At 32.2% G+C, this 26,505-nt stretch overlaps 4 protein-coding genes across 4 annotated transcripts; 3 read left to right on the forward strand and 1 right to left on the reverse strand.

Annotated features, from left to right (window-relative positions):
- The first annotated feature begins 771 nt into the window (after positions 1 to 771).
- LOC110997319 lies at positions 772 to 10,469 on the forward strand. The gene is made up of 11 exons (XM_022265422.2): positions 772 to 924; positions 2,841 to 3,161; positions 3,627 to 3,887; positions 4,345 to 4,605; positions 4,975 to 5,158; positions 6,227 to 6,408; positions 6,751 to 6,888; positions 7,151 to 7,306; positions 8,442 to 8,552; positions 9,642 to 9,839; positions 10,263 to 10,469. The coding sequence occupies exons 1-11, from the start codon at positions 879 to 881 to the stop codon at positions 10,442 to 10,444; spliced, it is 2,040 nt and encodes a 679-aa protein (XP_022121114.2). The 5' UTR covers positions 772 to 878; the 3' UTR covers positions 10,445 to 10,469.
- Positions 10,470 to 11,776: 1,307 nt separating this feature from the next.
- Positions 11,777 to 14,146, forward strand: LOC110997325 (trypsin, alkaline A). Its single transcript, XM_022265428.2, has 5 exons — positions 11,777 to 11,884; positions 12,176 to 12,347; positions 12,813 to 13,068; positions 13,575 to 13,730; positions 13,961 to 14,146. The coding sequence occupies exons 1-5, from the start codon at positions 11,836 to 11,838 to the stop codon at positions 14,111 to 14,113; spliced, it is 786 nt and encodes a 261-aa protein (XP_022121120.1). The 5' UTR covers positions 11,777 to 11,835; the 3' UTR covers positions 14,114 to 14,146.
- Positions 14,147 to 15,946: 1,800 nt separating this feature from the next.
- Positions 15,947 to 18,128, forward strand: LOC111003005. The gene is made up of 3 exons (XM_045631205.1): positions 15,947 to 16,127; positions 16,876 to 17,322; positions 17,846 to 18,128. The coding sequence occupies exons 1-3, from the start codon at positions 16,043 to 16,045 to the stop codon at positions 18,124 to 18,126; spliced, it is 813 nt and encodes a 270-aa protein (XP_045487161.1). The 5' UTR covers positions 15,947 to 16,042; the 3' UTR covers positions 18,127 to 18,128.
- Positions 18,129 to 18,772: 644 nt separating this feature from the next.
- On the reverse strand, positions 18,773 to 25,740 carry LOC110997331 (another transcription unit protein). The gene is made up of 12 exons (XM_022265437.2): positions 25,546 to 25,740; positions 25,184 to 25,280; positions 24,790 to 25,008; positions 24,320 to 24,670; positions 23,961 to 24,052; positions 23,483 to 23,653; positions 22,998 to 23,161; positions 22,216 to 22,427; positions 21,582 to 21,744; positions 20,871 to 21,086; positions 19,974 to 20,142; positions 18,773 to 19,240 (listed from the first exon to the last, which is right to left on the reverse strand). The coding sequence occupies exons 1-12, from the start codon at positions 25,574 to 25,576 to the stop codon at positions 19,065 to 19,067; spliced, it is 2,061 nt and encodes a 686-aa protein (XP_022121129.1). The 5' UTR covers positions 25,577 to 25,740; the 3' UTR covers positions 18,773 to 19,064.
- Between the last annotated feature and the right edge of the window lie 765 nt (positions 25,741 to 26,505).

Below are 26,505 nucleotides of genomic sequence, written 5' to 3' on the forward strand. Positions count from 1 at the left end.
TAATATGGCTTAGTCATTCAGACACAGTATTCAATTGAGAACTGTTAATTAAAACTATCTTAAGGCAACTAATATTTCTTCAGCCCAAAAATCCAAGTACATAATATTTATGTATTTACAATTATTTTTAATAGCACTTCTATTCAATTTTTATGATTAGAGATTTGCCTAAGATATGTAAGCTAATATTTTTGTGTTTGATCTTTGAATCTTAAATTGATATAGATTGGAACAGTAGATTTGTTTCATGTTGTGAAAAGATGTTCTTGAACTTTGTTTAGCTAGGATATTTATAAAATTGTAACAATATACCTATCCAGATGATAATGTTTGGTATCCCTTGTTTCGTGCTAAAACATAATTAAATTTAAGTTTATGTCCCACACAAATATTTCACAAACACTACGGCTGGTAAGTCGGTCGGGTTCTCGTAACTACTAACTAAAACTCATTAAACAAGTGTTTTTATATATTTTAACATTTAAAAGAGGTTCCCGCATAACATGTTTCATGTACATTCCCTTTAATAATCAATCAAATTTTATCAAATAAAAGACAAAATACTAATATTTTATTAACAATACGAAAAGTTAGACAATTAACAGTTTTTTTTATTAAAATAGGTTAATTGTCACTACGTTCATAGACATGAACCACCAAGACGAATAATGCAATTTCTTAGCAGAATACCAATAGATTTCTAAAATAAGTTGAGTGGCAACGGGAGCGCTGTTAGTAAAGCAAGGTGCGAGTTGAAATCACGGATTATCAGAATGCCAAGGCATATGATAAATAATTATAAGGACAAAAGGATTGTGTCACTACTCACTACAAGGTTGCTTCATGCGCCGGCGCAGTGTGAATAGTGTTGCGGCAAGATGCGGACGTATATCTTATTCGCCTGCGTCATCGCAGTTTTCGCAGGTAATATTTGTATCTATAGAAATATATGCGATAAGGGTATTTACTGTTAAAATGTATTTAAAATGCAAGTATGTAGTGAACATATTATGTGCTATTGCGGAAAAGTGTTTGCTTCGAAAACGTCAAACTGGTTTTTAATGCGTTTTTTTTCCTGTAATCTTTAACTAATTTCTAGGGACGTGCAAAATAATATTAAAATAAACATTAGCATAACATATACAATGTATGGTTTTCGTTATTATAAGCGAGGGTTACTGAAGATTCTTCATGTTTTTATCCTCATTTCTCTTTCTATATGTCGCAGCCAACTAGCTAAATCAGCAATTCCATCAACAGCCTAGCCGCATTTCTAAACATCGGCTAATAAGCTAACAACCACGCCAACCATGGATATACGCCAACCATGCCGCGTAGCAGTAAAATGAAAATAAATACCTTTCGTAATGGGAAGAAATTGTTCACGCCGTATTTTAAGTTAACCTATACAATGCACCGGAATACAATCTGATCTTCTGGTTCCTTTGAAAACCCTTAGTCAATTAGGAACCCATCTGCTGCTAGTAAAGTTTCTCAGGGTAGCTATGTGCTATTATTTGGTACGAAATAGGAGTTGCATATAGAGTTGAAATAGTATAAGTTTTTACAGTATGTCGTATCTGTAAGTGGTATCTTTTAATCGCAAATATAAGATGTATCACAGTATGAGAAACATTATAAAATCACACTCATTGCTATTTACAAGCGGAATATGACAGTAATTTATTAATAATTTTCTAGAAAACCTTTATTATATTTAGTTGTATCATTTAAATTTTCTTAAACGAACCTTTGGTTAATAAAGTTTACGGTCTTAGGTATAAAGTATATATTAATAAGTTTTTTTTCTTACACAGTAAATACAATTGACATTTAAACAAGATAAGCGGCCATAATTTCTTGTTAAATCCTAGAACTAACTTAATTTTAATCGGTAGATTATTTTTTCCACTATTATACAACAGTAGTGTCTCCACAATTATCCGATATTTATTGCATTGTAATAGAAATCATTGCACGAAGTTTTATAATAACTAGGTATAAACTCATTTTTCAAACATAACAGCCGTTCTTACCTTGATAAATACTTTGTTTGAATTCTACCACATTTTTGATTAATCTGTTTGAAGTGATTTAATACGCTATAGGTAGATACTGTTGTATGTAACACGATAACGCGAAGCAATTGAAAGAAGAAATTGCCTTAGAATAAAATAATTTTATACCCATTACATTTACAACTAGGAGTGTAACAAAAGCTTAACTAAATAATATGTTTACATCGAAAATCATTTAGCACTTCTTACATTTGAACGTAAAATATTAGACACAAATATCGTACGTTAGACTTTACTTATTTGCATAACACAATAATTATATTACTATGGAATACATTATGGAATGCATTTGTTCAACTTGTAAGGCAAGATATACCTAAATTACTTAATAATTAATAATACCTAAATCTAATTACTTAATAATTATTAATGATTAAGTAATTAGATATAGGTATATCTCTAACATAATATTTGATATAAGTGTTATCTACATTTAAATTATGTACACAGAATCTAATTATACCCAGCAAATAATAACCACCTGAAAATACTTATTTAAATATTTCAAACTCGTACTCGTTTACTACGATTAATGGGACAGTGGCACTACGTTACCCACGAATCCGTCTTATATCACGTCATATACGTTGGATACCTATTATCTATTTAACACCAATATTTTAATTGACTTGTAAATCTATATTAATAAAAAGTTAATTGGTGATAAGATATAAATATTATTGTTAAGACATGATAGTATATTCAATAAAATTACAATTACAAATACACTTTATATATAACATATTATAATTATAATTTCAGAATCTGCGAATGTAGTACCAGAATATTTGGATGAAGAAACGGTAAATACAAAATTAGGCGCAAATCATATTTTTAAAATTAAAGACTTCACATTTGTTACCTCGGATACGTGCAGGATCATCTCACCAAATGGCACGACGTATGATCTACTAAAAGATGAGGTTGCAGGGATTAAAAAACATTCTGCCATTGATGTCTCATGTGGTGTTAATATCACAGTAAATTCGGAAGACTTCATCGGAAACTGGTCTCTACAAGCAAACGGCACAAGGTTAAGTGAACCAATAGAAAGAATACTGCCTTTTGTCATTGTCGTAGAAGGTAAGATTTTCCTTCCGTGGTATAATGTATAATAATTATAATCATACAATACTTTAAATCTATAAAAATCATGAAACAGTACGCGCAAGAAGTCACGTCCAATGATAAAATCGAAGTATGTCGATAAATGGATAATCTTTAATTACATCTGAATGATTATGACAAATTGGTTCACAACAATGTAATCCGATAGTAATAACAATAACCTCATTCATTTATTAAATAGAAGCTTAAAAGGACTGATCGAAAGATTACGGATCTTTTATAAATCCTGCTTAGAATCTAATATTTTTTTTTAGATCTACAGATGAGATAAACACTAAATTAAATAATTAATGGCAAATGTATTTTACAAAAATTCATTTTCATGATACATGACATGAACTGATTGAATAAGTTATAATTATTGTAAAATTTTATTATATATTAAATAAGTACCTACAAATAACAATTAACCGATTGCAGAAGCGGTAGAGGCCTCTCCCAGCGTACTGGTAGTTGCAAAGGGCAATAATTTTCATATTGGTCTAGCAAAACCAACCACAGTACCTGAAACATGCAAGTTGTATAGACCTCAAGGAATTCAGTATCAAGAAAATACAACTGAAATCTCTAATTATTGTTCGTACAATATCTACAATGTTACCGCAGATGACAACGGCACCTGGGTTATTGTGTATGGAGACACAATCATTTACAAAGCAGCGGTTCAAGTTACTGTTGTAGGTAAACCACTTGTGTCTTAAAAGAAGTTAAAAGTTTCAATAACCAAAATCCTATACTCGACGCCAGTTTTAAAACAGATATAAAATCATTCAGTGTTAACCAAAAATGCTAATTCACTTACACTCTTAATAAAGGTAAATTAGCAATTTACAGTAAATGTTTACAGGAAAAATTCAATTTATCAACGTTGTAATATTAGACATGACTCATCTCTTTTAATTTTATGTTACGATATATTTGTGCCTCAGTATAATTGTTTTACTTTCAAATATTTATATAATCGATATGCAAATTTAATTCGAGATTCAAATAAATAAATTCATTTCATAGATAATATGTTGTCTGCTCAAAGATATGCTATTATTAGATGCTTCTTTGTTTTTCATCTGAAAGCGCCACCTATCTTATCACGTCTTTATCTTCAACATCAGAAATTTCAAAGGTGTACTTGTTACAGGCAATTTTAATAAGAATAGTACCCAGGAGTATGTTTGGACCTTAGGCGCTCCCGTTAATCAAATGATTGGACCAGAAGATGCTATATATTGCAAAATAATTGATTCATATTCAGTTACTGTTTTTGAAAATTTTGGAAGGTGTAATATTTCTATCGATAAAGTCACTTCTAAACATGCTGGATATTGGAAGATGTCAGTTGGTATGCACGGGAGTGTGCTACCAGAAGAAACTATTTTCACTGTCGTTGTTAAGCAGGCTGGTAGGTAGCTATGCAATAACAAATGCAATACGCTCGCAAAGATTTTAAACACTTAGAAATAAACCGTATTTACAGAATATATACGTACACTTATTTTATATATTAGAAAAAAATCCTTAATATACAAAATACAGCAGTTAAAATATTTACGTACGTAGGTAATGTTTTTAAAATATTTTTTTTTTTTAAATTAAAATATTAACATTTTTGACTACGACATTTATACAAAATCAAATTTAATCAAATCTAAAATCATTAATCCATGACAGGTAAGGCTAATGCTTCTAATTTTGCATTTACTGCCAGTTCTCAAATCAAGGGCGTAGAACAGAAGAGAAGAACTCGTAATAAACCAGAATTCCATTTCAGATCCCAAGTCAACAATTTTGTCGTATGTGGTAGTAAGGGAGCCAATAGTGACGTTGACATGTTATCTTGAGAGCAAATTTCCGGTAAAAGCTTGCAAGTTCCGTGATCCATCTGGCAAAGTTCTGCTCGCTCATGAAGGAGTCAGTCAAAGCCGATACCGCTTCCACGGAGCCACTGTTATGAGGTTATTCTTATATTATTTATACGGCAAACTGGCAGGGCACACACTTAAAGTTAAGTGATATCGCCGCCCACAGACACTCACATTGCCAGAAGGCAAGTGCGTTGCTGGCCTTTAAATATTGATATTATAAGGTTTAGTTTCAACAAATATTATTATACAGTATTTACAATATAACCTACCTAATAATAATAATTAAAAATGGATTAATAGAAAAAAAAATTGAAAGTTCGGTCTGTGGATAATGGCCTTTAATACTGGCAACGTTTCCTTGCTTTATATTATACTAGTATTATTGATTAAGCGAAGAATGCATCAGCTGTGGGTCTACCGGTATTATTTAACAGGCTGAAACATTAATCTTTGATTAGCGCCCATTCACTTAAGCCCCACCGCCCAAGAGTACTCCAAAGAGAGCAATATTAAATTTGGAGGAGACAGTTATATTTTAAGTCCTTAATTTCTGCAATAAAATTAACTAAAAAAATTAATAGTTATTAACTAGCTTGAACGAAACAGAATAAACGGAAGAGCTGTAATTTTGGAAAATCTTTTTTTTTGTAAACCTGTCAAATACCTGTCAAATTTCGGTTCAAAGTATTCCGACTAAATCAGAACAATAACTATTTATTATCGCGTTATAGATAAAGATGAAATGCTAATAAGCTGATATAATTATTACTCGTGAGATACTTACAAAAGTATTCCAAAAAATAAAAAAATACAGAAATCTAGCCTTCTATACTTGAAACGTAATTCACCATACTAAAATAGTAATAATTGGTTTTGCTTGGATCAAGTTACATCTGTGATAAACGTTACAATTGTATAGTTTATTTTGAACTCATTTTCCATGCGGTCACGCGGATGGAAACTAACTGGAAACTGGTGCGGGACTACCCGCTCCAGTTTCCAGTTAGTTTCCCAAAATTATTCCTTTTTCTGCTTGATTTTTCCTCGTCCTTCAAGTTTCGCCTGTAAAGTCATTTTTCAACATTCCATCCTTTCTAGCCTTCGCATGATGGTTTGGTTGAAAAATAAAACAATGTCAACAACTTTTAAAATTTATAGGACTTATGACACCGTCGCTCAGAACCACACTTGCGCTCTCCAAATAACTGATCCCGTGGTATCAGACATCGGTCTTTGGCGATGTGGTGTTCAGACTGAGCATGACACATACTTCGGCCACTTATCTGTCCGTTGTCCTTGGGTCATTAAAGATGTTGAAGTCGCCGCTGCGATTATTACAGGTACATATGATCCAAATAGATTTTTATTTTACCAAAAAATATATAATGTCCAAACCCAAAATGATGTATACTCGGTATATTTTTTTAAAGACATTTCCATGTGAAAGACCGCCTTATGAACGTTTTAATTCTTTACAATGTACGTGATTCGTCTATTTATTGAAATGTTTACTTCCCACAACATTGCCTTTCATTAGACAAACTAAGACCATTTAGAGTAATGTATTAGATTTGATATGCGTGAGTCATAATTAAAAATCTTTGTTTTTATGACCTTTGCCATGTACTTCATGTATTTTCGTCTATAACATTTTATAAAATGTTCTTAATTCGATTTTCCAGAGCCAACTCTATCAGCGGATCGCTTTTCAGTTTATGCTTTTGAAGATGAAAGCATCACTCTGTCCTGTTCCATTCAGGCGGCTATCCGATACTGCTACTTCAGAACTAGTAATGGCACCGTCTTCCACGTCTCCCCTGGTAAGTATCCATTAGAAATAGAAATTTGGATTAAAAGTATTCGTGCCTTTTTATCTTATAGCGGGAAGTCGGTTCTTCTACTTTCTTTCCATGCGACTTTAATATTTTCTCTTACGATGAAGGACATCGTAGTGATACCGGCATGCCTTAGATCCAAAAAGTGATGAGACAGGCTCAGACGGCTGATCACTAACTCGCCTGATAGAAAGAAACAAATGATTACGAAACGGATAGACGAATTCTACATTCCAGACAATTTCAGGACAATCAAACTATGTGGGAGCTGGATTTGATGCTGGTGAGTGTGGCATTCGGTTCCCGGGATTGTCTGCCAACGATAGTGGAACTTGGAGCTGCCATGTTGGACTTACCGATTCCTCCCCGGAGCAGAAACGTCCTATCTCAATAAGCATTCAAGGTACAAACATAAACGATTTTATTGCTATTGAAAATCGAAATTAAAAAAACTCACTTCACTTTAAAGCATCGTTTCTCAAGCGGGATTCCAGAAAAATAATAAATAAAAAAAAACATGTGTGTAATTCACACGTGGTAGAAGTGAAACCTTCAAACACAAAATTTGTATAATTAATCATATATAAATTAGACTTTTTTCACTATCTAAATGTAATAAACTTTTCTTTAAAACCGTATATTTTAATGATAAATTGTAATTTATAGATTTAATATCAATCTTTAATTTGGCAAAATCTAAAATATCGAAAGCTTGACATTCGATAAAATTAAAAAGCGGCAGTAAAAAGAGTCTGTATAATGCCTCCTATCCCATTTTCTCCCACGTTACAATAAATCTTATGAATTGATGTTTCTGTCTCTCTTTACCGCTGCATCCGGTTTGAAATCACGACGATTCTAAAGAAGTTTATCTATCTCATTTTCTCCCACGTTAAATCATATGAATTAATGTTTCTGTCTCTTTTTACTGTCGCTTTTCCGTTGCATCCGGTTTGAAATAACAACGATTCTAAAGAAGTTTCACTTCAAAACTACAAAAGATTCGTTTATTAAAGGAAAGAATAATTATAGTGTAGTGTTATAAAACTAACTTTACAGTGACGGCGTCACATGACTGTTTTACATAATTTTTTGGCTTTTTCGTTGGTCGCGATATAAAAATGGTTGAGAAACAATGCTTAAAAGTAATTATCGCATACAGTTTTACAAGACTACTAGCAGACTCGGCCAAGCGTTGCTGTGGCTAAGGTTTTTGTTATATTACATAGTAGTTAACTATTCAAGGAAAACGTGAAAACAAAGGAAATGTGAAACGTTGGTACTTTTAACACAGCGCCATCTATTAGAATTGTATCAAATAATAAACAAATTTTTGCAATAAAATAATATTGCGGGGATAAATTGAGATTTAAGATATTCTCTCTTTTAAGTTAGATCAAACTGCACACAGTGTGCAAGTTTTATTGATATCGGTTCGGTAGTTTAGGAGTCCACCGCGGTATTACTTCTAAACAATCGTATCTTGCTTGTCTTTTTATTCTATTTTCCAGTGCTTACAAAATCTCATTCATTTTCAGAACCTCTGAGGGTGAAACAATACGTTCATAGAAATAATTTAATAATCGAAGCAGATGCCCTCCCGCTTGGATGGATAGACTACTGCGTCTTCGTTAGGATCGACGGGCTAGGTAATTATAATCTAGTATTTATCATTAAGATTACTCAGAAAGTCTGAGCTGAATTGAGGAAGACCTGGGTGAAGTTAATAAATTAATAATGTATTTAAAACCAGAGCATTTCGAAGAATTGATAAATTTCCATTCCTCTCATAAACACGAATAACACGTCATTATGGTTATTAAAAATACATTTTATAGAAAACTTGAAAAGCTCTATGCTCTACGATTTGCTTTCGTAAGCTACCAAAAATATGTTTAATGGTAAATATTACAGAAGTATTTTTTATGTATCTTATACTATATACTAAATCTTATATTAGGATTTAGTATATAGTATTTATTAGTATGAATTTATCAAGGATTGAGTCCAGTTATTGCTTCTTAACCCAGTTCAAATACCAGAAGTAACGTTTATATTTCAGCGATTACTTTTTATTGTATATAATAAATACAAGTATGTTTTTATGCCACTTCAACAAAAAAATGGGTTATCAATTCGACATTTGTTTTGTCATTGACATATATTTTCAAGCATAATACTTACCTCAGTACGTGTGTGATGTGTATTTTAATATCTTAATATATATATTTCTTGTGTGCGTGTGTATGTGACTGAACTCCTCCTAAACGACTGGACCAATTTTGATGAAATTTTTTGTGTGTGTTCGTGGAGATTCGAGAATGGTTTAGATTCACAATATTGTCCGCTGGACAATGTTTTTTTTAATTAATTAGTAGTTGTTGATTTTGGAATGTTTTACATTGGATCCGACAGACGGCGCTACCATCGCACTGTCAAATTTTAAATAATATTCGAATTTTAATTTTAGTCTGTCCCGACAGTTAGCGCTGCGATCAAATTAAAAAAAAGTTTTGTTATCATTGTGTTATTGTAGACCATGTGCTGGATCGTTAGATATTGTCATAACATTTGAATAATAATTTTCATCAAAATGGTCCAGAATGTTTTAGCTTATTAAAAAAAGTTTGAAATTTTCAAATTAAAGACGTATAGACAGGACAACGTCTGTCGGATCCGCTAGTATAATATAATTCTGCTTAATTAATTTTGCTTAAAAGGAATTTATTACATTACAGGTTTTACAACGGACAACGCTCCTATAGGCTATCGCACCTCTATACAAAATGCCATGGGCTCCTGCATGCTTCGCATTTCATCACCCTCTACCCTTGACCGCCAACCTTGGACTGTGATGGTCAAGGTCAGCGGAAAGGAAAACATGCTGTCCCAAGTCACTGATATAATCTTGAGGGTGCCTGATACAAGTGTTACAGGTATACTATTTTTTTATTAATACGGTTTTATCATCAATATTACATCATATAAAAAAGTTCAGGAATCTAAATAAATATACTTAGCGGATCGCTTGTTAAATGTTGTAGAAGAGACCGTATTCTAGAATGTCGGTCAAAGTTAAATCTAGTTTCACGAGCTGTCAAACCATTTTTTCTATGTGAAGTTAAAGATATATTTCGCAGCCCTTAAAAGGTGACATTGTAATATACGAATTATATGTATTATATGAATCTTCCTACAAGCTTACCTACACAATATTTTTTTAAACTACTATATATTTAGTTTATAATATACCTAATAAAAACAAATAATTAATTTAATGAAAGATGTGCGTGATGTATGAAACAAATATAAATTTCTGGAATTATTTATTCTATTTTTAAAATTATAAAATGTTTCAGGATTCCGTTTCCCAACAATATGGGTGATAGTAATGGTTGTGGGCCTGTCTATGCTACTAGGGTCGATTGTACTCGGACCTCAGAAGAACCGTAAATGGGCCGCCGAACGCTCAGTTTCTTTACGGAACAGCTTCAGAAATAGCCTCAGGAAACCACCACTGAACAATACATCAACGGCTTAAATAAACCATATAAAACATTATTATTTTTAAATAATGGCATTTTTACTTAAAATAATAATTTAATAAGTTCTCTCATATTTTATGGTGAAGTGTATCTATGGACATTTTTGATTCCTGACGAAGCTAATAACTTTAGGGTGTAAATATTTTATCTCTCTTTACAGGTTTGAGGTTACATATAACAATATTAAAAGGATTTTTATTATATACAGACGAAACATATTAAATAAGGATTTAAAAAATCACATTATTTTATTGTTTTTGTTACAATATAAATATTATTATAAGCGGTTGTTTTATTCATTTTGGTAATTAATTAATCTTTCAACAACATTTTATTCTAATCATTAAAAAAAATTCAGTGGCGCTACAACCTCTTTAGGTCTTGGCCTCAGATTTCTGAATCTGATACCTTATCATTTTTGAATCTAATAGGTAAGTAGGTGATCAGAATCCAGTGCCTGACACACGTCGTCGACTTTTTGGGTCTAAAACATGTCGGTTTCCTCACGTTTTGCTTCACCGTTCGAGCAAATGTTAAATGCGCGCATAGAAAGAAAATCCATTGGTGCACAGCCGGGGATCGAACCTACGACCTAGGGTAAGAGAGTCGCACGCTGAAGCCACTAGGCCAACACTGCTCTAAAATCATTTTTTTACGCACAGATATTGTAATAAAGACTTTGAAGGAGTCGATTAGCAAGCCACATTCACACACCTTTAAGCTTTAGATCTGTCAAATATGTCAGAAAAATTGATTTAAAAACTTTTGAAAAAAAACATATGTGCAATTCACACATTGTAGAAGTGAAACCTTCAAAAACAAAGTTTTTATAATTAATCAAATATAAATTAATCATTTTCCACTATCTAAATGTGTGTGTTCTTTAAAAACAGTATATTTTAATGATACATTTTAATTTATAAGTTTAATATAAATCTTTAATTTGGCAAAAACTAAAACAGCGAAAGTTTGAAATTCGATCAAATGAAAAAGCGGCAGTAAAGAGAGGCTGTATAATGCCTCCTATCTCATTTTCTCCCACGTTAAATCTTATGAATTGATGTTTCTGTCTCTCTTTACCGCTGCATCCGGTTTGAAATCACGACGATTCTAAAGAAGTTTATCTATCTCATTTTCTCCCACGTTAAATCATATGAATTATTGTTTCTGTCTCTTTTTACTGTCGCTTTTCCGTTGCACCCGGTTTGAAATCACAACGATTCTAAAGAAGTTTCACTTCAAAAACAATTTATTATACTACTCCAGTTTATATGTAGTACTAATTATAGGTTATCAAACAGATAAAGATAGATTAGGTACAAATTTTATCTGTTATTAGCAATGATACTATTTATTAATTTCAATACAGCAGTAGATAGAAGTAGAAATGAAAGTATTCTTTATTTTAAGTGTATTTATAATCACAACGTGTGATGGTAAGTCAAGTCAAGTCAAGTCAACTTGCTTCTAGTGTAATACTTAATACTTATATATTAAGTTACACATCTTGGCACTAGGACTACATTCAGAATATTCTATTAAGAAGCTGCCGTTAGTTATGTTTCAGGTCGCAAGCTAAACGGCGCCATTTAGTATAAAGGCTAGGCTGTTAATTGAATGGCAAATTAAGCTGGTTAGCTGCGACATATAATATCTTCTTAATAATCTTAATAATCATATGAATTTTATTTCTTCAAGAAATCTTAACCTTTTGTAAAATATACCAGCCAGTCTCACTAGTCGCATTGGCGGCGGATCCGTGGGTGACATTGCAAAGTATCCATTTGCTACATCGTTGCTACGACAGCAAGGTGACGTCTTTCGACACCAATGCGGTGGAACCATCATTAGTAACAACGCTATTTTGACAGCTGCTTCGTGCTTCTTTACTGGCAGCACGTATGTATATTCTTAGCTTTACTGTGAAGTTAGATGTTTCAATGTGTGGGGATTATAGGTTTACTCAGGACACAATGTTTATAGGACTTTCTGTGTGTTCATTTAACACTTGCTCGTACGGTGAAGGTAAACATCTTGAGGAAAACGGCTTGCCTTAGACCTAAAAAAATGTCTACAGCGTGTGTCAGCAGGCTGATCACCTACTTGCCTATTAGAAATCTGAGGCCCAGACCTAAAAACTTTTTAGTGCCACTGATTTATTTATTTTATTAATGTGAAGGTATGCTATATACATAAATATTGCAGTACGATCCAAACAGCAAAAAGCACAAAGTATTGTTTGACCAGATAGAATATTTTAATATACTTTAGTACAAGAAACAAAAGACGAAAACAAATAAAGTCTGCGCTGCTAACGATTCTTGCCAGCTTAACTGTAATTATATCTGTGTAAAATAATTCCAGAGTGGATGATGCATTTTTATGGCGCGCTAGAGTAGGCTCGTCGTACTCCAACCGTCTAGGCCTTATTCACATCATAAGACGTATCACAACGCACCCAGACTTCCAGCAGATCACAAAGGTGCATGATGTAGCCGTTGTTCGGCCCACAATACCTTTTATCTATGGGGAAACTGTCCAAGCTGCTTATTTAGCTGGAGGGGCGTATAGCTTGCCCACAGCGGAAGCTGTGCAAGCTATTGGCTGGGGAGTAACATCTGTAAGTATGTTTTTTTTTTAATTACGGGTAGATTTTAATTTTTATAATGCAGTACTGATTTAATATAATACAGAAAAAGGATATGTCGAAGAATAATATTGTTTGCGTCTATTTCGAAGTAGGTATAACATAATTAAATAAATTATAGACATTTTTTTAATTTAATTATTAAGTAATAGCCTAAATTAAATAAGGTAAATATCATGTAGGTCAGATTCCGTATCTCTAATCCGCCAAGCAGTCTTCGCGACAACAAAAGAGGATATCTTTCTTGATATTGTGTTTGACAATTAAGTGATCGACCTTCTATGCCTAACATCCTCGATTTTGAGGTTTATTAATGGTAATCTCAAGTTTTAGTTCTTAATTGACATAGAAGAGACCTCTTTTAAACTAGAAGAAGCGTGTTTTAGAAAGTATGTATTATTCTGTTTTTGATCCTTGTATCCAAACTATTTTAGGATTGTCAAGTTAATATAATAGTAAGCCTCATTAAATACTTCCAGACCAATGGCGCCATCTCGTCAGATCTCCGGGAGACCACTATTTGGGTGACCGACTTCGCGACCTGCGTTAACCGGTACAGCGAGCTTAACTTTACGGTCACAGACAATATGCTGTGCGCTGGATGGCTCGGCGTTGGTATTCGTGGACAGTGTGAGGTGAGCTTTATCCTCATAGAAGACAAAAGATAAATAGACTGCCGGCACCAGTAATACAATGCGAAATAGAATTGCAATATTTCTTAACGAATTCAACTTGAGGTGCAAACTGCAATAACATTTATTACACTATCATAAATGTACCAAACTGACTAGTTAAAATATTTGTATTTTGTTTTTTTTTAAACCCAACCTATACAATATTAATTATCTTAAATATAATATTTCAGGGAGATACGGGAAGCCCCCTCCTCAATAACAACGTAGTGGTTGGAGTGTTTTCTCACAGCGAAGGTTGTGCTGCTGTCCGATATCCTGGCGTCAATACTAAAGTAGCATCTTACTCGCGGTGGATTGAAGACGCAGCTGTTGCGGCATTGTAAAAAAATAAAAATAAAACAATCTTATTTTAGTGACATTTGCTTTTAATTTTATTTCCATTTCTTTAAAAAAAACAATACATTCAGAAAAAATATAGTATTAATCTGCTAAATTGATATATAATTATCGTAGAATCATATAATTTCAATTTTAATTAAATTTAAACATTTTTTAATCAATTAAAAACGACCTAAGCACGGTCCGGCTTCCGGAATATAATTTGTTTTTTTTTTTGGCATTTAAGACTTTATAAGAATCTGCATTTATTACAAAACCACTTTTTTAAGGATATCACCACTAAAATAAAGAGTTTTATTTGTCTTTCATTACTACTTTATCGCTTAAATGACGCAAAAAATATCGATAAAATAAAAAGTAATTGTTTTATTATCAAGTATTTTAATTTCTACAAAACAGACTTAAAAACGTTACAGTTGTAAAATCAACCATATTCATTGTATATTCTTAAAATACAATGACTTTGGTTAAAAAAGTACTCTAGCTTTATATATAAACCATTGATTTCTAAAACGTCGAGGACGTGCGACAGCCAACGTACCGTACGTAGTTATTGCCTTCCTGGAATGTATAAAACTTGGAGCGCACGAGTTAAGCGAGAACTATAAAAAAGTTAAGGTAATGTGAAGAATTTTAGGCTCTTGGTTATGTAACTGTAAATCCCGAGATTATGGCAGAGAAAATGGGTGAAAGTTGTTGAACCTCAAAATTGCACAGTCAAAGTAAGAGCTACTAAATTTTATTTAAAACATATCGTCTTCCTCAAATTAACCTTTACTGTTGTGGATTGCGCAAAGAAAATTAAATTGGTTCAACGCCTACATACCTACTAGTAAATTCTTAAATTTAAAGTAGTTAAGTATCAAGAAAAATATCAATCGTTTGCTTATCGAGGCCAAATAGATAACACTATCTATGTAATCTCAAAACACTTAGAGGGGTGATAAAATAAATCCAAATTCGGTATTGCTTGGGTCATTCACGCCTAACCACACCTATCGTTGTATTAAGTCCAAACATTTTGTCAATGGTAGTGATTTTTTGTTCATAATCGTCATAGTTAATATATATATCATTGCAGTTGATTCCTGTCGTCATTATAACTAGTTTAAAATGAAGCTTTACTTTTGAGAGTAATTCAAAACACAAGGTTTCCTTATGAAAACATAAGGCAGGAAAAGATGCGAAAAAAATTTTCAAGCAAATCAGAAGATACGTTATTTTTCCACAAACATTAGCTTTTCTTTCACCTGGCAGTCTTCTGGGTCTTTAGATATTACGTACCGTAATTCATTGCAATCAATGATCAGTGAACGTGAGAGCGTAAACCACGTGAAACAACTCTCATTATTTATGTAAATAGTTTAATTCATTATAAGATATAATTGTTAAAATTGTGCGTCATGCAAATTGTTTCAGCGAATACATATAGATAAATACATTCAGGTGACAGTAATTGAAACAAATCACTCAAACAATGGCGTACTCAGGTGTGACATTAATTAAGACAGCTGTTCATTAGGAAGATATTAACCGCGAAATATTTGTATATTTGATTGATGTTTTAGTAATAATTTATTTGGCCAAGGCTGCCATTATTGTGTCTTTTGAAGTCTAGAAAATTCGTAAAATTTTAAATGTATAATTTGATCTTTATTCTGCGTGCATCTATAATGTAAAGTTGGACTATTAAAGGCTTAGAATTTACTAACACATTTATATCCGTTACCACAGACCTTTAAATAATTAATATATTATTTGTAACTTTAAATTCCTTTGATCCAGGACCCGCAATATAGTTTGATAATTTTAATTACTCACATATTACCAACGGAAAACCTGTCTGTAATTTTTAATGAATTTGATATCGAAAAAATGTGATATGGAAGTTCAGTTAACATACATTTAAAGTCATGAACACACGCGTTCATTATTTATTTTATTTGTTTGCTGCAGTAGCGAGTATCTTTGTGAATGTGGATGAACCGAAATTAATACGTGGGTACAATTTATTTATAAGTATTACTATAATATATTAAACCTGATTAAATAGTAAATATATTGTAGGGATTTTTTTTACTTTTTTATGGAATACTTAATTTTTGTTATAACGAACGTGTATTCGACACATAAAATAGAACTTCATTTACTAAATTAACGAAACTTCATTACATTATCTTCACCTTTAAGTGCTCTACAACAGTCGTTTCATAGTGTGAAACACGTATTGCGTTTGTAGTAGTAAGTTATGTAAATTTACATATATATATATATAATATATTAATTATGAGATTATCTAAATTAAAGTATTTATTATATTATTTTCATTTTTCCGAGAAGTTTGTTTAATTTAAATTGTTCTATTTTAATGAGTTATATTGTAGTAATATTATATTGAGAATCCATTTTTATAGAGGCAGATTTCACGCCAATTTCAATTCCTGTTCACGCAAGACCAACCCAAACATTTGTTTAATTTAACTACAATCTTAAATAAGCGTTGCGTGTTGTTTGAATTCAATCCATCAAATAAACAGTTTTTAGCCTGCCGAGAACTTCAGACAATATCTATATACAAATGGTAATTTAACAAAGCGTGAGCCAATGTCAGTCCCACACAAATTCGTCTAACGTTGTAACAACTGTCGAAAAGTGATTTTTTCTCAATCTTTGAAAAAAAAAAATATAGGACTTAAGCGAATATGTATTCCATACGATTTTTAAAATATTATATATATTTTCCCAGATAACGAGAAGGTCGAGATATCTCCACTCCTAATTTCCTGTGGATTGAACGATATTATCATCATATCAGCACCAATTTTAGCCAACACATCGAAGTACTATCTCCACAGACCTAATGGAGGAACAATTACCCTTGACTTACAACCGACTATCCGTTCTAATAACGTGTCTACGGATGAATATAATGATATACAAATAACGTATTTCATATCAGGCGTACGAATAATATGTCCAGTTAATAAATATAGGATTTTCAATGTTAATGAGGGAAGCAGTATTTTCGACCCAATGGATTCTTTTCATGAAAAAGAACTACAATTGGAGGGAAACGATTTCATGATAGGCCCTTTAAGTGTGGAGGATCATGGGAATTGGGTGTTGAGCATGTATTATAAAAGAAATGGAAGGTGGATAGAAGTCTTCCAAGTAATAAGTGTAGAGATTATTGGTAAGATGTTCGAGTTTCCGAGTCCTTTTATTCATAAGAACTAAATCAGTGTAATTGTACTCTTTTAACGAAAGTGCCTATCTGTTAAATTGTGTTTATACTGTGATAAGTAGCTGGAAAAAAGTGCTGTTAGAATTAGAAGTATAATTGTCAATGACACTGAAATGAGTGACTGAACTGACAAATTTAGTTTTCAAATTTCTCCATACACAACTGTTAAGGTGTCTTGTCTAAGCCCCACGTGTGGAAGAAAAATATTGCTCTTCCTTTGACCTAAAGGGAAGATCATCGACACAGACTGGCCAACCCCAGTAAGAATTAAGTAGTCGAAATGTTGTATATTTCTGTAAGTTTATTAGCACGTTTCAGGGTAAGACGTAATCGCTGATTGTAGGGGTCGCTGTCAATGTTACATGACAGATGTAACAACTTTTGTCACTGTCTTTCCATTTGACCAATCAAAACATGTCTATTTAAGAATAGCCCAATTTCAAACAATGCTTTAATAGAAATCTTTTTTCAGAAATTATACCAGCAAAACCACCTAAACCAGTGTTAAATGTAGGAGATGATTTAGAAATAAGTTTCGCATATCCAATAGATAATATGACATCCTGCGAGATCACAGCGCCAAGATCTACATTTGATCGGTTTTACGATAGAAGCAAACACAGTTTTGAGTCTTGCGGATTTTTGATACCAAATATTACACGAGAAGACGCTGGCCTTTGGAGAATAGTTGGTGTTGGTCAAATAGTGTATGAAGCAACAGCATTTGTTACTATTAAAGATGTATTTTTATAGCATTTTTAGATTTTTAAATTATAATTTTACCACGCCGTTTGCACAGATTAGTAAATTACGGTTTATTTCCTAATGAAACTACAGCCGCTTTACGTCTGATTTTATATATTTAATTTCAAAATAGTATACAGAACCTATGATGTTTTAACTATGCAGTGCATACCTTCAATGAAAAAAAATATAATTCTGTGATTAAGTACGGTCAACGGTGTTATAAATTAACAAACAATTAATTAAATCAAGAAGTTAATAATAAAATGTGATAGTTGATGTCGCTAGGTTAAATAATAAAAATACTTATCAAAGACATTATAGGGAGTTATAAAAATATTTTTTATTTATTAAGACTTAGTTGCATACAGAAATACAAGAATTGAGATAATTAAATGAATAGAAGGGCAACTGGAGGCTTTTTTGCTTTCGCACAATCTCTTCCAGGCAACCAATGCGAGAAAAGAAATTAAATAAGATAAGGTAAACAAGGAGTGCAAAAATACACAAGACATATAGTTATTTAGACAAAACGAATGGGACAAATTAAAGCAATTGATACATATGTAAACAGTAATCAGGACAATATTAAAAAGGACATGAAAAAAGAAAGTTTTTTTTTAAATTTTTTATTACAATATTATTTACACAAATTATACTAACTATTTTATGATTCATGGAACAATCGTCATAATACAAAGACAATTTAAGTTTTTCTAGAGCTACAACATAATACATATATGTAATCGGACTTTATTTGTGGTTTTAGTTTTTCGGAAAAATCACAGTTCCACAACTAAAACAAACAGTTTATTTGTAAGGCTACAAAAAACACTTTTATATATATTTAACTTAAAAAAATCTTCTTTTCTTAGCTGAATTCAAGTAAAATATCATCATCACTTTCATCGTCATCATCATCATCACCAAATTCATCATCTATTACATCACTCGCTCCCACTCCCAGAATTAGAAGCACTGTGGCTCTTCTGGGTATTTGCATCTGCGTCACTTCCTTCATCATCCGAGTCCTTGAGAGCCTTCGCCCGATCGAGTCGTCGCGCACGCCGCGTTTCCATATCAGAACCATCAGATTCCGATGAATATATAGCCGAGGCTTGACCTGAAATATTTTAAAACGATAATAAAACATACATTATCATTAGTTGAAGCACTATCAGGCAACTTAGCTTGCAAATGCTAAAATATAATTTAAAACATTTATATATTTTTATATATTGTTTTTCGTCATTATGTCAAAACAGTCTAACTCCAAAATATGTATGTACTGTGTCGCTTGTGTTGGTTTGTTAGGAATCCCTAACTACTTAGAAGGTGATGAAAAAGTTACATTACTATAGACCCAAAAAGTCAACGGCCTCAGTCAGGCACAGGCAGGCAGGCAGCCTGATCACCTATTTGCCTATTAGATTGACAAATGATCATGAATCTAAACAAATTTAGGCCCAGACCAAGAAAAGGTGGATCAAAGATATTGTCCAAGGAAGCTAAACGTTTAAATAAAATAAAAACGTGTGACAGTCGGGGGCTGCCGCGGTAAAAATTATGCAATTATAATTATTTATTTATTTTTTATTAATGCAGTATTTTTTGTCTTTGAAATCACCACTCTACAAGACTCTGATCATGCACGACCGATGTGAGCTATTGTATGAGGTCTGTCCTACTCTAACGAATATTGGCCTAAATTACGTCATCGTGTGTTAGGTATTTAATTTCGTTACGGAATTTCTTGTTTCTCGCCGCGCTCAAAGCCCGCGATAAAATCTATGCAATAGATTAAAAATGTTTTTATTTTAAATTCTAAAAATAAATAGGTAAACAGAATTGTATACCTTTCGCTCCCTGCTTGTATTTATTCTTGATAGCGGCCAGAGACACTCCACCTTCGTCTTCAGAGTCATCCCTATTGGCTCTTGCAGCAGTTCCACCACCTCCTGATCGTCGCTTGGGTCTTGTAGACGCGCGGGAACGCATCGCTGCGCGGAGCTCCATTTCTTCTTTCTGTAATTATTTATGGATTCGACTTACTGATTTTGCCACCTTGCTCCTTCGATTTTTGGGTAAAAAAATAGTTGTTTAAAAAGGAAAAATTATTTCATTGAAGAAACGTGACAAAGTTCAGTTCTCTGTAGAACAGCATTTTTTTATTAAACTTAGTACGAAAGTTAATCGTAAAATTGACTTTTATTATCATATAACAGTAAATATTTAATCGGAAATTTTTAAAGTAAGTATTTGCAAATCTAACTTCGAACAAAATAAATAAAATATTTACTTTACACGCCTTCAAATGCGATCTGTTAATGTGATCCTAAGGAATTTTGAGGTTAAAATATCTTGTTTAGCTTATATATTATTTTATGACAAAAAATTAATTTGTAATTGCGCTACTTATGCTTGGTATTTATAATTGAAGCCAAGCCAACTTGACATTTATAATTGAAAGAAAAATTAATACTGCTAATTGTTAAGTTAATAATTGTTTTCATTATTGGATAACTGTTACAATAACATCGAATGTGATGACTCATACATTCAGAAGATATATTATGAACATTAAATAGATTAATAAGGGTCTTAAATAAACATATTAATTCCTCTTAAAATATTATATATTTACGCTGATTTATACCGTTCCGTCTTTTTCTACCTCGTAAGCACAAGAAAAGAAGAGTCTATATATATTTCTATTTAAATAAAAAAAAGTTATATAAGACGTTAAAAATTACCTTAAGTTGGTATTTCCTATCAGCATCAGGGTCTGATCCGACTTGCGACAGGATTTTAATAGCAGAGGTTTTAGTCGAACGATCTGCGACTGAGAGCGTCATCTTTCGGTGAGTGAACGAATCGGTTGAGTGGGGCCTGAATGAAAGTTTCGTTCGGAACACCGCTTGTCCTTGGAGACCTGTACCTTGACGAACGAATAGATGGTTGTGATCGCCCTGAAAATTATATTTAAAGATTTTTATTTCTATATAGCTTCTGCGCACGAAAAAATTAAATTTTAAACAAATTACTTGTACATGGGACAGAGACATATCCTCGTCTATTGTCACAGCAGGTGTTAAGAATGTACGCAATAAAATAATAGATACAGATAAGCGCTTAGCTAAGTCATCTACAAATCTACATCTACTATTCGAAACTGACATGTATGTAATATTGTTTCAAAAGAATTCATTATTCATTAACATTATAATATGAAATGTATGCTTTTTCTGTGGCTATAGGCTCTGCGTTAAAATAAAAAAATGTGTGCATCAGTTATCAAAATGTTCTATTATCATTATTAAACTTATAAAATAAACATGAAATAAGCGTCTGTAATAACAACTACTGACAAGTCGGCTGGTAATTTGTATATAGAAAGAAAGGTCTTTAAGATACCTTAATACACAATATTATAAGGCATGCATGAATAGATTTTAAATACTCACATGCAAGGGCTGTTTATAAACGTCGAATATCTCAGACCCGAGGTGCAAAGACATACTTCCGTCCGACCACTTCACCATTCGTGCGTTCGATTCCTTCACCGCGTTGCCTTCTTTGTCGAACACTGTTCGCCAACGAATTGTATTTTCTACTTTAAGTTTCAGTCTGTAAATACACAATAATTTTGGCCATTATTTTCTTACAAAAGTTTCTCAAAAGAGTGCGCCTTTACAATAATTACATACAGATATATTATGTTGTTTTCATTTTCTACAATACTAGTGAATATTTTAAACTTAATGAAAATGTTCATTAATAGTCTTAGTGCTTTATAATATTATGACACTATGTTCGTGTGACCGTATTTTAACAACTAATAGGATAATCTGCCTTGTTTCATTGTAAATGTTATTTTATATTATGAGCAGTTTTTATTATGTATTCTTATAGATAATTAGATTGCAAGAGAAGTATTGGCTTATTGGTTTTAACGTGCGACTCTCATCCACTGAGGTCGTAAGTTCGCTCCTATGTGCTTAATTTTCCATACTAAACAATGTGATTAAAAAAATTAACATATTAAATAAAAAAATATTAAGCGGTCGGTGACGCTGTATTAAAAACAAAGTATATTACCTGGCTCTACCTTCTTCATCCAGTGTCTCCTCTTCATCAATTTCATCTTCATAAGTAGCAGGATCGTATGGCCTCGTCTCAACTGACAAGAAGTTTGGCAATTTCACGAAATGCAGCTCTTTTCCCAACTCCGTCCAAATCTTGGGCATATCCACGTCAATACGGGTCTCCGGGATCTCTAGTTCCTCTTCTTCTTCTGGTTTGCGGGTTTCCTGAAACAAAAATTATGATTTTTATATAAAAGTTCTGTTATTGCTATAACTGACTGATTCACATTTAAAAGAGAAATGAGAAAGAATATATGTACTAAAAGCTACTTGTATAACTATAATAATGCCGAAAACATTTAATATTTCAAGATATTCTTTTTAACCCACATGTTATTAAGATATTAGTTAGAAATGCCCACCAAAAGCTTTCTTAGCTTTTAGTGGGTATTTCTATGATCTTCTGATCAACTTTCTTGTATATATTTATTTAAAATGGTTATTGTTTTGCTTGATGACAGACCCTTTAAAAATTGAAAAACACTTAGTTGTTCCCATACATCACTTCTCATTGCCTTGGTTTCAGTACATGGCATATAACTGAATCTAGACTTCAATTCAATTCTGGAATCGTTGGCTGATTACTTTTAATCATATCAATAAAATAGATGCAGAAATATATATAATATATATATAATAGGGGTATATATATATATATATATATATTTTGCAATATTATCTTTTATCTTTTATTAAGAAGGTACTAATTTTTTGAATATTCCAAAAAAGACTAACCTCATCTCCACTCCTTTTGTCATCATCGGACCGTCTTCCATCATCAGATTTATCTCGGCTTCGGCTGCGACTTCTGGACCTTGAGCGGGATCTGTCAGATCGCTTATCCTTGTCTTCATCCGAACTGATGTCAGATGCATCACCAAAGAGGGCGTCGGCCGTTACTGAAAATAATACATATTAATTTACCAAAGTGAGCTGGAAAATGATGAAATGATATTATGGCCCAAAACTATTAAATTACAAATAAATCAAATATAATATAATTGGTTAAATACTTTTTATTAAATTTTATAACACACCTTTTATTTTAGCTTCTTTATAATTTGTCTGATAATACTGTGAAATATGCATGTATAAAAACATAAAAAATAAAATAACAACTAGATTTCATACAACATTCGAGCTGAAACCTGAGACCAATCCAATATTTATTCTATGGGCCAACACTTAAATTTCTTTCCATAGCATCTAATCTTACTTACCGCCATCCCCGTCAGCCTTTTCCTGATTTTCATCATCTGAAGCAAGCCTTTTGACTTTCTTTTTGGGTTTACCACTTGTATCTGAACCACTGTCAGAATCTTTCTTCCTCTTACTACTCTTATCTTCATCACTCTCAGAGTCTGATAATACTGCACGTTTCTTTTTATCGCCTGAAATAAAGATAAAGGTAATACTATTGTACCTGACAACTAGACAAAGTAATCTGCCATTTAGAGGGTATTTTTGTTAAAACAAAAGTATTTTAGACTTTAGTGCAAACAGATTACTGCCTCAGTGAGATACTTTTGCTAATATATCTCTTGAAACATAAACTAAAACAGGCATATCAATTTGTTTAAGGTCTTTAATTGTTTCATTACCCAAGTAAGATTTCCAACAGTGATAAAAAAAAATATATGCTAAGATATCTGTTTATTAACATAGATTAAAAATGACTTATTGTCAATAATAAATTACCTGCATCAGAAGCATTTGAACTTTTTGAATGTGATCGGGATCTGCTTTTGGATTTACTTCTTGAACGAGATTTTGACTGTGTTGAACGTGACCTGAAATATAAATTTATGATTTGTATGTGTAAATTTAAAGTTTACATGTTTTATGAGAACCACCAAAATTAAATATAGGAGGAAAGATATCTATGTGCACCATGCAATGATTTATAGAAAACATTACTGAAATATTTTCACAAAAGAAACATCCTGTAAATGGTATTAAATACTTCCCTCCTTACCTAAATTTAATTCCAACCACCATACAATAAAATGACACAGTGATAGTTTTAAATAAATAAATAGTAAATTTATATTTATTACCTAGATCTGCTCTTGGACTTAGATTTTTCTTTCTCCTCCTGGTCGTCTATCATGAGATTTGGTGAATTTGATCGACTGTCATCTTTGCCAACACTCTTAGACCTTGATGAAGCACTGCCTGACCTAGACCTTGACTTCCGCTGAGGGCTTCCACTCACTGACCGAGATCCACTTTTAGCCTTAGGTGCCGGTGACTTAGACTGAGATCGAGACTTTGGACTTTGGGATCTCGACTTTGGACTCCCTGAGGCAGACTTAGGGCTCTGTGATCGTGACTTTGGTGTCTGAGGACCAGATTTCGGACTTCCTGATCTAGACCTTCCACTAACAGATCCACTTCTGGATCTTGACCTTAAACCAAAATGTATTTTTCTTTATATTTAGCATCTTAACACATACTAGAATTTACTAGATTACTACTACATTTACTAGAATTAAAAAAAAAAAACAATTGTGTAAATAAATTATACCTTGATTTTGAAGCCCTATTTGGACTGCCAGATGCTTGGGACTTAGGGCTTGAAGAACCAGATTTGTTGCTTTGAACAGATCCCGATCTATTTGATCCTGCAGGTGAATTTGATTTACTTCTAGATGCAATTGAAGCGACAGATGATTTCCTTGATCGAGCAGAGTGGTTAGATTTTGGTGACTGGCTTCCTGATTTCACAGAACCTCGAGATGCTGACCTGAAGTAAATATTACTTGACTAATATAAGATACAATAACTAAATGAATAAAATAATCTGAAATTTGTTGTTACATTATTTATGCTTATAGACCAAGACCAAATTAATGCCTGCAGTATGATCTATTATTTTAGATACTACATGAAACACTTAAATAGTTTAAATTATAGCTCACCTAGACCTACTACCTTCTTTCCCAGATGGTGCAGGACTACCACTTTTACTACGGCTGCCACTGGATCCACTATCGGAATCTGACCCAGAGTCTGTATCTATAAAATAAAAGCCAGTCTGATTAGTTTTATAAAGATAATAAAATGACTAAAACTTAAAACTCACAGAATAAACATAATTATTCACCGATCCCACGTAGTATAATTGCTAAATAACATCTATAAAAAAAAATGTCATTTGATGATAGAATACCTATTAAAATAAGAAAAAATGGTTTGTATGAGCTGAAAATAGTATTTAATGATTTTCGTTTCGACATTTAACAAATATTAATTAACTAAAATAAAATTAAACATAATTTACCTTCACTCCCCCTGTTAGACTTCGGAGACATGTTTATTGATATTCTCTTTTAATTGCAACACATACAATATCAACAATATATTATTTAAACAGAAATTCGCAAAACTCACTTAACACTAATAATAAGCAGCGCTTATTTCTATATAGTTTAAGGTTAGGCATAACATAGATGCATTACAATAATAAAGTTAAACATCCAAAGAGTATATAATCACTACCGTTTTAAACATCCTAAATCCAAATTCCAGTGATGCCAACTCTTACAAAATGTTCCCCCTAGAACCAACTTCAAATACCCCTAAAGGTCGATCAAAAACCCCTGATGTTTTTGTTGTAGATTTGGTTTAAGAGAATATATTATTATGAATTAAAAAAGAGTGTGTGTACTTATGTACTCACGTCAGAATTTATAATTCTTTGCTGTATGGAAAAAAAATAACTAAAATGCACTAGTGATTAACGATAAATAATACAATTAATCAAAAAGATTTTATTTAAATAAATAAATTATTAGTAAATACTATCACTGTCGTATATGAAATTGATTTAAAAATACCAAAATAATATTTATTCACTCTGTTTAATTGTACTGTTACGAAACACAAGTTCTGCATATAAAATTACTAGAACATACAACTTGAACATAGTTATCGATTTAACGATTTCGAATTCAGGTGTCGGTGTGCGTGCGCATCGTAAAAAGTCACTCTCATAATTTTTCTCCACCGCGCCAAAAGGACTATAACTTCAAAAATACATTGAAGTAGTAGAAAATAGCTGTTGTAATTATGGGAATTCATTTGATATAAACCATGAGATAAAACGATTTTTTTTTTAACTTTTCTTTCTTCGAATTCGGTTATTCTTAACTTTTCTTGGCAGACAATTTTTGTGTTTTCGTCAATTTCTTGAATGAAGTACCCCCTAAAAAATTCCCCTTAATAAATGTACCCCCTAAAA

This window comes from Pieris rapae, chromosome 14, assembly GCF_905147795.1.
Source record: "Pieris rapae chromosome 14, ilPieRapa1.1, whole genome shotgun sequence".
In the NCBI taxonomy this organism is placed as follows: Eukaryota; Metazoa; Arthropoda; class Insecta; order Lepidoptera; family Pieridae; genus Pieris; species Pieris rapae.